Source organism: Brassica rapa, chromosome A05 (assembly GCF_000309985.2).
Source record: "Brassica rapa cultivar Chiifu-401-42 chromosome A05, CAAS_Brap_v3.01, whole genome shotgun sequence".
Lineage (NCBI taxonomy): Eukaryota > Viridiplantae > Streptophyta > Magnoliopsida > Brassicales > Brassicaceae > Brassica > Brassica rapa.
Genome location: NC_024799.2, coordinates 411,573 through 425,630, shown reverse-complemented (window position 1 = coordinate 425,630; position 14,058 = coordinate 411,573). Strand labels below are relative to the sequence as shown.

Here is a 14,058-nt window from a genome sequence, read left to right as displayed (position 1 = left end):
TCATATGCTTCATTATTAGAGCATTTACCGAAAAATCAGTATTTTCGTAGGGGTTAGCCCATAGATTTTGAGAAAAATTCAAAAATATGAAAATTCTGTTTAATGCATAGTTGCATCCTTCACTAACATATGATGAAGGTCAAAGAGGTTTGAAACTTTTTTGTCTCCGTTCCCTAGAAAATAGCGATTTTATAGTGGTTAGTCCACCAATTTAGGGAGTATTATGAAGTTTTACTAAATTAATTGACAAAAAATTAAAACGATGCCCATGTACCATGAAAATGAGTTTAATATACATTAATACAAATGTAGAATGTGTTTAGAAATTTTAAAACAACCCCAAAGATCATATGCTTCATTATTAGAGCATTTACCGAAAAATTCAGTATTTTCGTAGGGGTTAGCCCATAGATTTTGAGAAAAATTCAAAAATATGAAAAATCTGTTTTAATGCCAACACATATGATAAGGTCAAAGAGGTTTGGAACCATTTTTGTCTCTGTTTTCCTAGAAAATAGCGCCTTTATAGTGGTTAGTCCACCAATTTCGGGAGTATTATGAAGTTTTACTAAATTAAGTGACAAAAAATTAAAACGATGCCCTTTAACCATGAAAATGAGTTTAATATACATTAATACAAATGTAGAAAGTGTTTTGAAATTTTAAAACAACCCCAAAGATTATATGCTTCATTATTAGAGCATTTACCGAAAAATTCAATATTTTCGTAGGGGTTAGCCCATAGATTTTGAGAAAAATTCAAAAATATGAAAAATCTGTTTTAATGCATAGTTGCATCCTTCACCAACATATGATGAAGGTCAAAGAGGTTTGGAACCATTTTTGTCTCTGTTTTTCTAGAAAATAGCGATTTTATAGTGGTTAGTCCATCAATTTCGGGAGTATTATGAAGTTTTACTAAATTAAGTAACAAAAAATTAAAACGATGCACTTTAACCATGAAAATGAGTTTAATATACATTAATACAAATGTAGAAAGTGTTTTGAAATTTTAAAACAACCCCAAAGATTATATGCTTCATTATTAGAGCATTTACCGAAAATTTCAATATTTTCGTAGGGGTTAGCCCATAGATTTTGAAAAAAATTCAAAAATATGAAAAATCTGTTTTAATGCATAGTTGCATCCTTCACCAACATATGATGAAGGTCAAAGAGGTTTGGAACCATTTTTGTCTCTGTTTTTCTAGAAAATAGCGATTTTATAGTGGTTAGTCCACCAATTTCGGGAGTATTATGAAGTTTTACTAAATTAAGTGACAAAAAAATTAAAACGATGCCCTTTAACCATGAAAATGAGTTTAATATACATTAATACAAATGTAAAAAGTGTTTTGAAATTTTAAAACAACCCCAAAGATTATATGCTTCATTATTAGAGCATTTACCGAAAAATTCAATATTTTCGTAGGGGTTAGCCCATAGATTTTGAGAAAAATTCAAAAATATGAAAATTCTGGTTTAATGCATAGTTGCATCCTTCACTATTATATGATGAAGGTCAAAGAGGTTTGGAACCATTTTTGTCTCTGTTTTTCTAGAAAATAGCAATTTTATAGTGGTTAGTCCACTAATTTAGGGAGTATTATGAAGTTTTACTAAATTAAAAGACAAAAAATTAAAACGATGCCCTTGTACCATTAAAATGAGTTTAATATACATTAATACAAATGTAGAATGTGTTTAGAAATTTTAAAACAACCCCAAAGATTATATGTTTCATTATTAGAGCATTTACCGAAAAATTCAGTATTTACGTAGGGGTTAACCCATAGATTTTGAGAAAAATTCAAAAAAAATGAAAATTCTATTTTAATGTATAGTTGCATCATTCACTAATATATGATGAAGGTCAAAGAGGTTTGGAACCTTTTGTGTCTCCGTTTTTCTAGAAAATAGCGATTTTATAGTGGTTAGTCAACTAATTTAGGGAGTATTATGAAGTTTTACCAAATTAAGTGACAAAAATTAAAACGATGCCCTTGTACCATGAAAATGAGTTTAATATATATTAATAAAAATGTAGAATGTGTTTATAAATTTTAAAACAACCCCAAAGATCATATGCTTCATTATTATAGCATTTACCGAAAAATTCAGTATTTTCGTAGGGGTTAGCCCATAGATTTTGAGAAAAATTCAAAAATATGAAAATTCAGGTTTAATGCATAGTTGCATCCTTCACTAACATATGATGAAGGTCAAACAGGTTTCGAACTTTTGTTGTCTCCATTTCCCAAAAAAATAGTGATTTTATAGTGGTTAGTCCACCAATTTAGGGAGTATTATGAAGTTTTACTAAATTAATAGACAAAAAAATTAAAACGATGCCCATGTACCATGAAAATGAGTTTAATATACATTAATGCAAATGTAGAATGTGTTTATAAATTTTAAATCAACCCCAAAGATCATATGCTTCATTATTAGAGCATTTACCGAAAAATTCAGTATTTTCGTAGGGGTTAACCCATAGATTTTGAAAAAAATTCAAAAATATGAAAAATCTGTTTAATGTATAGTTGCATCCTTCACCAACATATGATGAAGGTCAAAGAGGTTTGGAACCATTTTTGTCTCCGTTTTTCTAGAGAATAGCGATTTTATAGTGGTTAGTCCACCAATTTAGGGAGTATTATGAAGTTTTACTAAATTAAGTGACAAAAAAATTAAAATGATGCCCTTGTACCATGAAAATGAGTTTAATATACATTAATACAAATGTAGAATGTCTTTAGAAATTTTAAAACAACCCCAAATATTATATGCTTCATTATTAGAGCATTTACCGAAAAATTCAGTATTTTCGTAGGGGTTAGCCCATAGATTTTGAGAAAAATTCAAAAATATGAAAATTCTGTTTTAATGCATAGTTGCATCCTTCACCAACATATGATGAAGGTCAAAGAGGTTTGGAACCATTTTTGTCTCTGTTTTTCTAGAAAATAGCGATTTTATAGTGGTTAGTCCACCAATTTCGGGAGTATTATGAAGTTTTACTAAATTAAGTGACAAAAAATTAAAACGATGCCCTTGTACAATGAAAATGAGTTTAATATACATTAAAACAAATGTAGAAAGTATTTAGAAATTTTAAAACAACCCCAAAGATTATATGCTTCACTATTAGAGCATTTACCTAAAAATTCAGTATTTTCGTAGGGGTTAGCCCATAGATTTTGAGAAAAAATCAAAAATATGAAAAATCTGTTTTAATGCATAGTTGCATCTTTCACCAACATATGATGAAGGTCAAAGAGGTTTGGAACCATTTTTGTCTCTGTTTTTCTAGAAAATAGCGATTTTATAGTGGTTAGTCCACCAATTTAGGGAGTATTATGAAGTTTTACTAAATTAAGTGACAAAAAATTAAAACGATGCCCTTGTACCATGAAAATGAGTTTAATATACATTAATACAAATGTAGAATGTGTTTAGAAATTTTAAAACAACCCCAAAGATTATATGCTTCATTATTAGAGCATTTACCGAAAAATTCAGTATTTTCGTAGGGGTTAGCCCATAGATTTTCAGAAAAATTCAAAAATATGAAAATTCTGGTTTAATGCATAGTTGCATCCTTCACCAACATATGATGCAGGTCAAAGAGGTTTGGAACCATTTATGTCTCCGTTTTTCTAGAGAATAGCAATTTTATAGTGGTTAGTCCACCAATTTAGGAAGTATTATGAAGTTTTACTAAATTAAGTGACAAAAATTAAAACGATGCCCTTGTACCATGAAAATGAGTTTAATATACATTAATACAAATGTAAAATGTGTTTAGAAATTTTAAAACAACCCCAAAGATTATATGCTTCATTATTAGAGCATTTACCGAAAAATTCAGTATTTTCGTAGGGGTAAGCCCATAGATTTTGAGAAAAATTCAAAAATATGAAAAATCTGTTTTAATGCATAGTTGCATCCTTCACCAACATATGATAAAGGTCAAAGAGGTTTGGAACCATTTTTGTCTCTGTTTTTCTAGAAAATAGCAATTTTATAGTGGTTAGTCCACTAATTTAGGGAGTATTATGAAGTTTTACTAAATTAAAAGACAAAAAATTAAAACGATGCCCTTGTACCATTAAAATGAGTTTAATATACATTAATACAAATGTAGAATGTGTTTAGAAATTTTAAAACAACCCCAAAGATTATATGTTTCATTATTAGAGCATTTACCGAAAAATTCAGTATTTACGTAGGGGTTAACCCATAGATTTTGAGAAAAATTAAAAAAAAATGAAAATTCTATTTTAATGTATAGTTGCATCATTCACTAATATATGATGAAGGTCAAAGAGGTTTGGAACCTTTAGTGTCTCCGTTTTTCTAGAAAATAGCGATTTTATAGTGGTTAGTCAACTAATTTAGGGAGTATTATGAAGTTTTCATAAATTAATTGATAAAAAATTTAATTGATGCCCATATACTGTGAAAGAGAGTTTAATATACATCAATACAAATGTAGAATGTGTTTTGAAAATTTAAAACAACACTAAAGCTCATATGCTTCAGTATATAGAGTATTTACGGAAAATTAAATATTTTCGTAGGGGTTAACCATAGATTTTGACAAAAAATCAAAAAAATTAAAATTCTATTTTATTGCATAGTTGCATCCTTCACTAACATGTGATGAAGGTCAAAGAAGTTTGGAACCTTTGTTTTCTCCGTTTTTCTAGAGAATAGCGATTTTATAGTAGTTAGTTAACCAATTTAGGGAGTATTAAAAAAAAAAAAAAATTTAGGGAGTATTATGAAGTTTTACTAAATTAATTAACAAAAAATTTAAACGATGCCCATGTACCATGAAAGAGAGTTTAATATACATTAATATAAAAATTAAAAAATTTGACAATCTTTTTTTATTGCATATTTGCATCTTTAACAGACATATGATTATGGTCAAAGAGGCTTGAAATGTATATTGTGTCTATTTCTCTAGAGAATGTATATTTTATAGTGTTTAGTCAACTGATTTAAGTAGTATATAATATTTATTAAACTAAATTTTTAAAAACTATAGTGATGTCTATGTACCATGAAAGAGATTTTAGCATTCATTAATACAAATGAATAATGTGGTTATAAATTTTTAAACAACATTAAAGGGTGTAAACTTCATTGTATAGAATATTAACCGAAAAATCTCGATTTTGTAGGGCTTAACCTTCATATTTTGAAAAAAAATCAAAAAATTTTACAATATTTTTTTATTGCATAGTAGCATCCTTAACAAACATATGATGATGGTCAAAGAGGTTTGAAATGTATGTTTTGTCCATTTCTCTAGAGAATGTATATTTTATAGTGTTTTGTCCACTGATTTAAGTAGTATATAAAATCTATTAAATTAAATTCTTAGAAACTATATTGATGTCTATGTACCATGAACGAGAGTTTAGCATACATAAATACAAATTTATAATGTGTTTAAAAAATTTTAAACAACACTAAAGAATGTAAACTTTAATATATGTTGCAATTACCAAAAAACTCAAATTTGTAGGGGTTAACCTTCAGATTTTGAGAAAAAATTCAAAAAAGTTGACAATATTTTTTTATTGCATAGTTCCATCCTTAGCAGATATATGATGATGTTAAAAGAGGTTTGAAATGTATGTTGTGTCCGTTTCTCTAGAGAATATATATTTTATAGTGTTTAGTCCACTAATTTCAGTAGTATATAAAATTTATTAAATTTTTAAAAACTATAATGATGTCTATGTACCATGAAAAAGAGTTTAGCATACGTTAATATAAATTTATAATATGGTTAGAGATGTTTAAACAACATTAAAGAGTGTAAACTTCATTATATAGAGCATTTATCGAAAAACTCAATTTTGTAGGGGTTAACCTTCAGATTTTGGAAAAAAATCAAAAAATTTGACAATTTTTTTATTGCATAGTTGCATCTTTAACAGACATATGATGATGGTCAAAGAGGTTTGAAATGTATGTTGTGTTTGTTTCTCTAGAGAATATATATTTTATACTGTTTAGTCCACTGATTTAAGTAGTACATAAAATTTATTAAATTAAATTTTTAAAAAATATAGTGATGTATATATACCATGAAAGAGATTTTAGCATACATTAATATAAATTTAGAATTGTTAAAAAAAATTTAAACAACACTAAAGAATGTAGACTTCAATATATATTGTAATTACCGAAGAACTCAATTTTGTAGGGGTTAACCTTGAGATTTGAGAAAAATTTAAAAAATAAGACACTGTTTTTTTATTGCATAGTTGCATTCTTAACAGACATATGATGATTGTCAAAGATATTTGAAATGTATGTTGTGTCCGTTTCTCTAGAAAATATATATATTTTATAGTATTTAGTCCACTGGTTTAATTAGTATATAAAATTTATTAAATTAATTTTTTAAAAACTATAGTGATGTCTATGTACTATGAAAGATAGTTTAGCATACATTAATACAAACTTATAATGTGATTAGAAATTTTTCAACAACATTAAAGTGTGTAAACTTCACTATATTAAATTAATTGTTAAAAAAAATAGAAACGATACTTATGTACCATAAAAAAGAGTTTAGTATATATTGTGGTTAGATAATTTTAAACAACATTAAAGAATGTAAAATTCATTATATAGAGCATTTACCGTAATGTTCACGATCCACCTAACTTTTAAATTCTATCAACTTTTAAAATTCACAAACTCTACAAAAATTAATTTAACAAGGAATTAAAAAAAACAATACATTTGCGGTGCGAACACGCAACCTTCAGATATTCAGTCTGAGGCTCTCCCAACTGAGCTATCCTCGCTTTGTTGTTAAAATAGTAATGGTTCAAGCAACAACTGTAGATACTGTTGATAGATGAAATCTTCAACGATACAGAGACGTTGTGTTTGTGCCTATTTCACAATCGTCGAATCGTGAATGATACAATATTACAATGCATCATCTGTCTCTTGGTAAAACCTTATTCGTATTTGTTAACAACATTCTGCCCCAAGCAAGTGCGTTTATGCAACTGGGACTTGCCTGTTAGTTTCTTTGAGGCTTTCTAGGCAAAGTTAATTAGTGTTAAAGAGTTTTTCTTTGTCTAAAGACAAAATGGATTCCTTTGCATTTGCTAACATTCGATGTTGTTAGTCCATATACTTCAACATAAGCTCTGTCACTACATCAAAAAGACCCAAACAAACACACATGCAAGCTTATATGACTATTCGATGATCTAGACTTGGTTCATCTGTTGTGCAAAATCAGTCATATCACTGTCTATTTTCCTAAGGAAGCAAAAGAGAACACAGATTCTTTTTTATTTAACTAGGAGAAGAGTTTTGCACTTCCTCTCCGCCAAGCACCACGAAGTTGCAACCCACCGGGAGAGCTCTGGCTACTTTTGGAGTCATCATTCTTGGATTCTCCTTCAGGCTCTGTTGAGTTAGAAGAACTCCTAAGGTTTGCAGCCATGGATTTCTCGCCAAGACGTGCTCTAAGAAACTTTGGAGTTTTCTTAAATTGCTTCCCTGTGTTGCCGCCTAATCCCACTCCACCACCAGATGAAGTGTCCACAACTGCTTTGCCTTTGTCTTTCTGTACCTTCACCTTGTCTTCATCCTGAGATTTGTCAGAGAACTGCAACTTAAACCCCATGGAGTCACTGCTACTTTCAACTTTCACAGCTTTCCCTTTGTTTTTCTTCAAACCGCAACTCTCTTTTGTCTGTGAACTGCTCTTCAAGCAAGCATTATAGGTATCAATGAGCTCCTTCTGTCTCTTAGGGTCAGGGCAGAGTCTAGCCATATCGAGAACTAAGTGAGACAACCCATACCCTTTCACATACTCTAAGTAAGTTCTAGCATCTATCGAACCATGACGATACTTTCCTGATGTATCTTTGAAGGCCTTGAATAACTCTTCATCGTGACCGAGGCTGGAGCGTATTTTATCAACCAAACTCTTGTTATCAGACTTCACAGCAGAATCTGGAGGAGAACCAGGATGAGAAGGCTGCTCTAGTGATCTTGTATCAGACGTTTTAGCAGTTGAAGATGTGTGATGATTCCTCTTTGCATTGCAGGGATTCAGTGAAGAACCAGATGAACATCCACCAACTGATGCTTGAGCAGAAGCAAGAGTTCTAGACTGAGATTGAGCAGAAGCGCTAGAAGATTGTATACTGCTTGGAACAGATGCTTGAGTTGGGCCTCGGATTAACGCTGGCCAGGTTTGAGAAGACCTAGCAGCTGCACTTCTATTTGCTTCATGTCTTAGATTGTTACTCTCTGAGTTCTGTCCAAATCTTGTTTGCACTCCTCGGTTTGCTTGCACAGAGAGTGGAGGGAAAGAAGATTCTCCCAGACGTGATCCTCCAGGGCTCCTCATAGTTTGAAGAAGAGGATAACCGTCGTCAATGGCATAAGGTGCTTGAGATGATCGTCTCCTTCCACGGCGACTCTGGACCTGAAAACCCGCTTGAATCTGAAACCGAACCAAATATTAAACATTAGGCAAGCAGAAATCAACACACAAGCTGACAAGAGAGATAGTTACATGCCTGTAACGATGCACTTTGCTGAGACCGAGACATTCTACCTCCATGATCAACTGTGTTGTGCCTCTAAAAACAAATGCAAGTAATACTTTTAATAGAGCAAAGAAGGTATCAAACAGTGGGAACAGAAAGGAAGAAAAGGATTTACTTTCAACTCAGGTTCAGTTTGGAAAACTATGAACTTCTTAGCAAGACAAGACTCGTCTTCACATAAGAAATGGTCACTGCGGAAGTGAGCCTGTTACAAAATCAAATGAGAACTCAATGCAGCCACATACATTATACCATAGGATATACATTCATACCTCCAGATCATCATAGTTTCCATAATACTCATATTGACCCGGTCTCAACCTACAATGCCAGATTGAATCAGATTAAATCATTCCAAGGTCAATCAAAATTCATAATAAAAGTACAGTCACCTTTGGCAAATGTGACAGGTGTAATGCTCTCTAGACATATGAGTGTAAAGCTCATTGCCACCGTAGAACGGACGCTTACAGAACTCGCACATAGGATGACCAGTGAAGCCTCCTCTTTCACTCTCACTTCCATCAACTTCAGAGTCACCGCTACTTATATGCTGATTCAACTGCTCCTTAGTAAACAGCTTCTGCTCACAAATGAATACCTGTCATAACAAAAAAGCATGAGCTTTGTTCATCACAAAACCTTAAGACCAAAGAGGGTGGTAGTAGTACTAGTCTCAGCCCCTGACCTTACGACCCACAAGACATAAACTGCACATATGCAACTTATGCTGATGGTTCAAGTGATTCTTCAAGTGCTCAACGCTCTTAAACCGCATACGATGGTTAGAGACACAAGAGGTGCAGGAGAGTCTGCACATTGACTTAATCCTTGTGTACTGGTTAAAGTCATCAAAGAAGACTTTGGTCTCTTCATGGTACCAGAAGGAGCCTACACGACCTTCCTTTGGTTCTGTTGGCAACGTCGAGAAGTCAGTAATCGTCTTTGTATCATCACCAAACTCCTGCAAGTGTAAAGATCAAAGCTTTTAGTAAATGTTATGAGACCTTTAAAGCACAGTGAGGTGAAAAAGGCTTAACCGTACAACTCATCATAACGAAACTCGACGACGCGCACCACGCGCCCCCAAAACAGAGCACAAGAAGCGAATCCCTAATTTCAACCGTGAAACTCGACGACGCGACTGAGAGTCGTCGCCGGTAGGTCTTCCCTTCGCGGTCACCTGTCTCCTCCTCTACCTCTTCATTTCTCCTTCCTTTGCCATGGGCACTGTGCAAGAAGAGTGTCGTGACGGTTCTTCGACGTCTACGCCGCCTCCAGTTTATGTGTTCACGGCTAACCTTCCTTCGTCTCTGGTACGTTCGTCGTCTCTGCCTCTTCCATCTACAGTCATGGCTCCGATGGTGAACACGGCTGAGACCAATGCTCCGCCGAACTCGTCTCAAGCTCAGACTTTGATGGATACCGTTCTCTCTCCGAATGTTACGAGTGAGTCCAACTCTCCTCTCGCTCAGTTTGGCTCGGACCTCTCAATGCAGAACTCAGCCATGGATTCTCCTGTTCTTAACACGGCCGCAATCACACCTGACAATCCTGGATCCTTATCACTCTCTCAAGCCGTCGCAGAGCTAGCTTCGGCTGAGATCCCTGGCTCACTCATAACTCCATCAGTTAATCTTGATCAAGTTACAGAAAAATTTGTCCCTTCTTTGGGTTCATGGGCTAAACCTCTCTACTTCAAACCTCCAGCTACTCCTCCTGAACCAACTACTCCTCAAGATTATGATCCTGCCATAGTTGGAAATCAGTTAGCCGCTCTCTGGCCAACTCTAAACGATGAGATCTTAAACAAGAAACCAAAGGGTAAGTACCCACCTCGTACTCTCCAACCTCCGGTTGAAAAGCTTCCACCACCAGAACTAAAAGCCGATGGGAGTCTCCGCTTTCCGTGGGCTGCGAGATTAAGTCCTCAGTCGCGAAATCTTTACCGAGCAGCCACTCCAACATACCGTCTTGATGGCACACCTGAGGTATCTATTCCTTCGAAAGTGCTCAAGCTAGGTCCGGAGAACAAAGACGAGTATGTCATTGGCAAGTTTCACAAGTGTTCTTTACCTCCAGGTGGTTTGGTACATGCTGTGGTAAATAGAATTTGGGGCAGAAGCTGTAAGATCAGTTGTAAGAAGCTTGGTGATTCATCTTACATGTTTCATATTCCACACCAACCTACTCGTCATTGGGTTATTCAGCGTGGAGTATGGCATATTGATGATTGCTTACTTTTCGTTCTGCCTTGGACTCCAGAAGGCTCTTTCAAAATCCCGGAAATTTCTACACTGCCGGTATGGGCCACATTGAAGAACGTTCCTGATTGTTGCTACTCGAGATTAGGAATAAGTCATGTTGCTTCAGGACTTGGAGAACCCATTCTTACTCATAAACCTCGACTTGATCCTACAAGTATGGGTGAAGCAAAGGTTTTAGTTGAGATGGAGCTGGATAGAGACTTTCCGAAGCTTATTGCCTTGGATGATAAACAAGGTAATATTTTCCTGGTTAATGTTGATTACACATGGATTCCATCTATGTGTGAGAGGTGTGGTAACCTAGGACACAAAGCTAAGAGATGCCTCCTACCTTCTACGACTGCTCAGGCTTCTGCTTCCGCATCGCCTTCAACAGACACCCGTTCTGAGATTCCTATAGTAGATATAGATATTATCCCTCAGCAAAAGGATACTAGTCATGCTAAACAGATAGAAGGTCTCTTATCTGAGCTTGAAATCTCTCCTGCTTTGGAACATACTTTGGAAGTTGCTGTTCATCATCCTTCAGCCCCTGCAGTTGACAGAGATGATACTGAAAACCCATTGTATGCCACTTTATACTCTTCTTCTCTTGTGCATCAGGAGAACCCCACTGCTACACCTAACTCTTTCAACACTTTATCCACATTAGTAGACTCGCAGTCTATTCCCACTACAGCATCTATTATGGAGTCCTCTCCATCAAACATTATCAACTCTGAGGTTTGTGAAACTTTAGTTGTTGGTCCCTTAACCACAACGCTTAACCCTTGTGCATTTGAGAGTCCTTCTCGTTTCACAGTGTTAAGAAATGTGGATGAAGTTGTGTTAGAGCCAGCTAGCTCGCTCAGCTTGACAAGAGGTGTGAGGGAAACAAAACCTCCTACCAAATTCCAAGACATGGAATGGAAGACGGTTCGAGGGAGAGGAAAGCGTGGCCGTCGCGGTCGTGGTTCTTATCACTAGTTACTGTCTTTCATTGTATTGTTGGTTGTTCTAGTCTCTATCTTTGTTGTTTCATAGATCGGGATTAAATCATTCATGAAACTTGTTTCATGCAAACTCTATCAAACTATAAGACTCATAGTCTTATCCTGTAATAGTTTATGTTTAATTTGAAAGCCTTTATTCAAAAAAAAAAAAAAAGAAAAAGGCTTAACCTTTACTTTTGCTACTAAGAGAACCAACAAAGTTGAGACATTTAACTATTTAAGAGATGGTTAGAGGTGAAAAAGGTGTGACCTTTGTGACGAAGACGATGGGGCAATCGGTTTTGCAGATGCAGCAGCGGCGATCGCCGAGGATGAAGCGGAGGCGAACGACGCAGGTGGAGCAAACCTCTCGGTGGCCGCAGAAGCCGTAAGCAACCCATTCTAGATTCTCGGCGCAAACGGCGCAGCAATCATCCATTTTTGTTTGTTGTCTCCTCTCTGACTCACAACAGAGAAACTCCTTTGACGCATCAAACAACAACAAAAAAACAAAACCCACAGAGAAAGGTATGGGAAAATAATTCGAACCGACGCATTTTTATAATGATAATGTTACAATGGTTAAAAGAAGCAAGATGGGGATGTAGCTCAAATGGTAGAGCGCTCGCTTTGCATGCGAGAGGCACGGGGTTCGATGCCCCGCATTTCCACTTTTGTTTGTTTTTGCCTTTTCTGTATACAAATTACAAGTCCAGACCCAATCTCTCAATGTAAGCCCATTTGTTTAGAAGGGCCTATCGATTATTTTATGTTTGAAGCCTATATAGCATTGGAATTGGCTTTTAACTGCACAAACAAATCCATAAAGTAGATCATTGTCATTGAGATGATTTCCTTACATCTGATGAATCAGATAATCAAGGTCATTGCAAATTGAAGTGGTGGTAGAATCTTAAATCAACAATGGGTTGTAGCTCAAATGGTAGAGTGCTCGCTTTGCATGTGAGAGGCACGGGGTTCGATCCCCTGCAGCTCCATTATTATTATGCATTGAACCCAACCATTAATAGTGCTTTGAAAACCGGACCGGACTGACCGGTCGAACCGGTTCGACGCCGAGTCTGGTACGGTTTAAACCCCGAATTTTGAGAAAAACCGGTGAAACCAACTAAAAATAGGTAAAGCCGGTGATCTAGTTCTAAAAACCAACATATAATAATGTATTTTCAATTGTTATTAAAAATTAATATTTCATAATCAATGTTTAACTTTCACTACTTAATTGGTTTTCCTCTTAGTTCTATTTTTTTTAAGAATTTTTTTTTAAAATATCTTTTTGACTCTCATATTCTATTCTCATTTTGTTATATTCATAAAATTTAAGATTTATAATTGTAAAAATAAATAAATATGTAATTAACAGTCGGTCATATGATTTTTTATCAATTTCAGTTTTCATATATTATTCACTTGTTAACTATAAATCTAACTAAATTTATTGTTATTGTTTATTACCTAATTAATAGAAGAGAACATAGAACGTATCATATGGAGAACTACATTTTAAGTCCATATAATGAAATATATGATTATATTTATTTATTTTTTAAATAGAAAATCCGGTTCGACCGATTGAACTGGTCCAACCAGTCAACCAGTAGTCATACCGAATCGGTATCCGGTCCGGTTTTCAAAACACTTTGCCTAAATACATTTCTAACTTTTGTCTGCAATACAATCTTCACCATTTCCAATGTTGCCCTTTGGGATATTCCAAGCAATCATATACTGAGGCTACAAACCCTTTCAACAAGTGGGGAGTGGACCAAAGGAATGTGACACAGCCAGTGAAGAGATCCCAGATTGGTCACATTCATTTTGATAGATACTTAACTTTTTGTCGACTACAAATACAATAAGTGGGGAGTGGACCAAAGGAATATGACACATCCGGTGAAGAGATCCCAGATTGGTCACATACATATATACTGAGGCTACAAACCCTTTCAACAAGTGGGGAGTGGACCAAAGGAATACGACACATCCAGTGAATAGATCTCAGATTGGTCACATTCAATTTGATAGATACTTAAGTTTTTTTGTCTACTACCAATACAATGAGATCAAGTTACAGCGATTAAGTGTTTTAAAAACCACTCCAATCTGACCTGATATTATCTTATATGGGATACTGAACAAGTGTCGATATGTTGAGGACTTACCAAGGCCAGGTCCAGTCATTTCATAAAC

The 14,058-nt window shown here is 34.6% G+C and overlaps 1 protein-coding gene and 1 non-coding gene across 2 annotated transcripts; one reads left to right on the top strand and one right to left on the bottom strand.

The window, feature by feature from the left end:
- Positions 1-7,123: 7,123 nt before the first annotated feature.
- LOC103866405 (E3 ubiquitin-protein ligase hel2) lies at positions 7,124-13,925 on the bottom strand. The gene is made up of 7 exons (XM_009144319.3): positions 12,119-13,925; positions 9,298-9,573; positions 9,002-9,210; positions 8,882-8,930; positions 8,725-8,814; positions 8,580-8,642; positions 7,124-8,503 (listed from the first exon to the last, which is right to left on the bottom strand). The coding sequence occupies exons 1-7, from the start codon at positions 12,284-12,286 to the stop codon at positions 7,346-7,348; spliced, it is 2,013 nt and encodes a 670-aa protein (XP_009142567.1). The 5' UTR covers positions 12,287-13,925; the 3' UTR covers positions 7,124-7,345.
- On the top strand, positions 12,446-12,518 carry TRNAA-UGC. The gene has a single exon. It is a non-coding gene; the product is annotated as a tRNA-Ala (tRNA).
- Positions 13,926-14,058: the final 133 nt, after the last annotated feature.

Excerpts from the sequence above, each read along its gene's own strand:
- LOC103866405 (XM_009144319.3), bottom strand. The coding sequence starts at position 12,286 with ATGGATGATTGCTGCGCCGTTTGCGCCGAGAATCTAGAATGGGTTGCT. Across the intron at positions 8,931-9,001 it reads ACCTGTCACATTTGCCAAAG|GTTGAGACCGGGTCAATATG; the intron begins GTGACTGTACTT and ends CTGGCATTGTAG. Across the intron at positions 8,815-8,881 it reads GAAACTATGATGATCTGGAG|GCTCACTTCCGCAGTGACCA; the intron begins GTATGAATGTAT and ends ATTTTGTAACAG.